Genomic DNA, 3,798 nt, shown 5'->3' with positions numbered 1-3,798 from the left:
ACGTTCTATAATAGACTTTTGTCTTTGGACATCAAAAATATCATCAAGGTTCGTCAATGCTATTATTTCGATATGGTACCAAACAGTGTAACTTTCTATAAAATAACCTCAAAATTTGGCAAAATATGTAAACTAAAAAAGTATAAAGCTGGTACAATATGCATGAAGACGATTTGTTGAAGAGAAGCTATAGTATTGTACGGCTTTAATACATCATCATTTGCATATATCACTGAAAGAGTAATTTAGTATAAAATTATTATAAAGTTGGTAGACGTAACAAACAATCAGTATAAACAAGACCAAAACTGACTATTTATTTCTATATTTTTTTCACATATATATGTAAGGATGGTCGAATTAATTGAGAGATGACTCTTGGTATATGTGTATATTTGATAACTGGTACAAAGGTATTTGCGGGAACGAACGTAATTGCGACTTGGCTCTTCTCAGGACTATTCGAGACTGCTCTTGCACGGACTTGTACGGACGTGCACGGCGACCGTTAAAAGCGCGGCTCGCGCTACACGATCCCTAGTAACTCTCTAGTTACCAAGCGCCCGATGCGCCCTCCGCATATCAACCGCATGGTGGAAGTAATAAGGTGTGCTCGTATTACGGACACATTTTCGTCTGTTCTGCGCATCGTGACAAAAATCGTCCATTTTGAACTCATACTAACAGATTCTTGTGTCGGTGTGTTTCCGTGAGTTAGTACACAGTCAGAAGTGCAAAATTTGTAAATAATGCCGTCGTGTTCAATAAAAAATTGTAAAAACAACACGCGAAACGCAAAAAACCGAAACATTACTTTCTTGGGATTTCCGAGGAAGACGGAAATGATAGAAAAGTGGAAAGTTTTCTGCAAAGAGAACATTAACCCTACTTCTGGTAAGTGTACAATATTATTGTATGAATTTTGTTTATGAATTTAAAAAATACTTGTGTAATTAATATGAATAAAAACGTGCTACATATGCTTTGTAAAAATATATAAAATATTTATTAATTTGCATATGTAAAATACATAAAAATTATGTAACGTTTTTTGCAGCTCGAGTTTGTTCAGAACATTTTCTACCTGGTCAATTCCAAGATAAGACATGGCTTAAAAATTTAGTAGGAGACTCGGGAAGAGTCTCAAAAAAACTACTTCCTGATGCGGTTCCAATGGCATCGATAGTAGATCATAGTGTCAACACAGAATCGAGTAAGTATTGACAATATTTCAGGTTCTTACATATTATCCATAATTCTTGCTACAAACGTGTTTGTATTCCAAATCAATATTTTCCAATTCATTTGTGAGTCCAATACAATTTCTGAAATATTCGTAACTTTACATGTTACTAAATGTAACCTAAATTCTAAGTATACATTTGTGAATTAAAAATCATTTATAACATAAGTATTGAATTGTAATATAAATGATACGATTTTTAGGAACAGATGATACACAGAGAAATGTGACAAGCACTGATCATGGCACAAATCGGGATCAGCCTTGCGAGTCGAATTTCGTACAGCTAGTTGCTGTCGCAAGCAACGATGAAAATTTGTCACATTCTATGACAGTAAGAACATCGACTTGTACAAAGAATGAACGAATTGATTGCACTTCTATGCAGGCAGAGAGTGCAGCATGTAACTCTGTTTTGTCCAACACAGTAACTCCAAGCACGTCTAGGTCAACAAGGAAGAGTAAAAAGGAAGGTCAATGTAAGTTTGTTTTTTTCATATATTATACTTTTCAAGTTACTGTAATTTTTGCATAACCTTTACTTTTTAATTTGTGTTACTTTTTTATGAAATTTTATATACACTTTTCATATTTATGTTAATATAAGTTACTTATGTATAACCGATTGTTACAAAAATTACGTTATGTATCTTTTTTGTTTTTCTGCTTTTATAGGCGTGGCACAGGAAAGCGATGCGATGCTTCTGTTGAAAAAAGAAAACAGAAAACTTAAAAAAGCACTTGCTGCTTCAGTTTCTGAGACGAAGTTACTAAAACGTCGATTGGCAACAATTAATAAGCGACAAAAAAAACAACTGCAGCAAAACGTTGCAAAAAAAGTTAAAAACATGCTTAGTCCCTTCTTTACGCCGGCTCAAATAAGAATGTACATGAACCCGAAACAGCAGAAAACCCGCTGGTCTCAAGAAGATATCGCCGCAGCAATATCATTCAAGAGCGTCAGTCCAAAAGCATATAGATATATTAGGAAGTTGAAGCAGATTCCCTTGCCTGCACCGTCCACTCTTCGCAAGTGGATTACTGATTTTAACATCAACGAAGGCATTCTGACTGACGTTTTGTCCATAATGAAAGCGAAAAGTAGCAGCATGACGCCAATGGAGAGAGCAACAGTAATTTGTTTTGATGAGATTTATTTAACAAATCAAATGCAAATTGAAAGAAAAACTGAACGTGTCGTTGGTCCTCACAAAAGGTGTCAAGTGCTTATTGCACGCGGAATATTTAAAAAGTGGAAACAGCCCGGCCGTTTATTACGGGTTTGACCAGGATGTAACGAAAGATTTATTAATAGACGTCATAACCCAATTACATGCAAGTGATTACACTGTTTTTGCTATGACGAGCGACCTGGGTAATGCCAATCAAAAGTTATGGAAATCGTTGAATGTTGGACACGATGAACATCACAAGACATATTTCATGCATCCTTGTGAAGCTTCTGTCAAGATCTATGTATTCGTTGATGTTCCACACCTCGTAAAGTTGGTACGTAATCATTTCCTAGACTCTGGGTTTCACATAGACGGACATCACTTAACTTCTGCCGCTCTGTCGAGGCTCTTGCAAATCAACAGTGGCGAGTTAAAAATTGCGTTTAAATTATCTGAAACTTATCTAAACGTAACCGGACCACAACGCCAAAACGTCAAGCTTGCTACTCAGCTATTTTCGGCCACAAATGCGGCTGCGATCGAATGCGGTGTGGTTCGCGTGGAATCATGGATGCTTGTCTTGAATGGGAAAAAACTGCTGCGTTCGTAAGAATGGTGAATGACTGGTTCGATGTCTTCAACAGCGTTGGAAAATACGGAGCTCATCCTGGAATACACAGTTATGGCGTAGATCTTTCTCGACAAAATGAAGTTCTTCGAAAAATGACGTCAACAATTGAAGAAATGAGAGTCGGCAAATGGAAGACGTTGGTTCCATTTCAAAAGGGAATTATCATTAGTAATTCTTCGCTGGTAAATCTTTTCAATGACTTAAAAGAAAGGTTCAACACTGACATGTCTTATATTATGACAAATCGTTTGAATCAAGACGTGCTTGAAAATCTGTTTTCCTACTTGCGAGCAATGGGAGCTACAAACGATAAGCCAACAGCCTTGGATATTCGTTATCGATTGAGAAGATATATATTAGGAAAGCATTCCGCAGATTTTTTTACAGTCCCGAGTAACACAAGTGCTGTCGACGACTCCATCTCTGAAGTGTGCCTAACTAGTGGGATTGACGAAGATTTCACAACAACAGATACTCATACGAAGCAACCAAGTGATAATGAGAGTAGTTTCAGCAATGTTGCGCGTGAAGACTGTGACGAAGAAAATGATGAATATAAGAGTGATTCTCGATGTGGTAACATCCTCATTCCAAATAAATTACAAGACTTAAGGGTCAGTTAAAGTTTTTTTATTTTTATATGATTAAAAAATTATATAAATATTGCGACGCTTTTTCCCCCGGTCTCGCAATCCGGTGGAGGGCTATCGAGGATTGGCGGCACGCGTAACTAATTCCGACACCAAAGT

At 36.7% G+C, this 3,798-nt stretch overlaps 1 protein-coding gene across 1 annotated transcript; it reads left to right on the top strand.

Annotated features, from left to right (window-relative positions):
* Nucleotides 1-603: 603 nt before the first annotated feature.
* LOC112453528 lies at nucleotides 604-2,543 on the top strand. The gene is made up of 4 exons (XM_025014320.1): nucleotides 604-894; nucleotides 1,058-1,213; nucleotides 1,447-1,722; nucleotides 1,919-2,543. Exons 1-4 carry the CDS (start codon nucleotides 750-752, stop codon nucleotides 2,527-2,529), a joined length of 1,188 nt encoding a protein of 395 aa, XP_024870088.1. The 5' UTR covers nucleotides 604-749; the 3' UTR covers nucleotides 2,530-2,543.
* Nucleotides 2,544-3,798: the final 1,255 nt, after the last annotated feature.

The sequence above is a fragment of the Temnothorax curvispinosus genome, unplaced genomic scaffold, assembly GCF_003070985.1.
Source record: "Temnothorax curvispinosus isolate PA1 unplaced genomic scaffold, ASM307098v1 QBEX01004465.1, whole genome shotgun sequence".
NCBI lineage: Eukaryota > Metazoa > Arthropoda > Insecta > Hymenoptera > Formicidae > Temnothorax > Temnothorax curvispinosus.
This window is presented reverse-complemented; position numbering and strand designations above follow the sequence as displayed.

Excerpts from the sequence above, each read along its gene's own strand:
- LOC112453528 (XM_025014320.1), top strand. The coding sequence starts at position 750 with ATGCCGTCGTGTTCAATAAAAAATTGTAAAAACAACACGCGAAACGCA. Across the intron at positions 895-1,057 it reads GAACATTAACCCTACTTCTG|CTCGAGTTTGTTCAGAACAT; the intron begins GTAAGTGTACAA and ends CGTTTTTTGCAG. Across the intron at positions 1,723-1,918 it reads GAGTAAAAAGGAAGGTCAAT|GCGTGGCACAGGAAAGCGAT; the intron begins GTAAGTTTGTTT and ends CTGCTTTTATAG.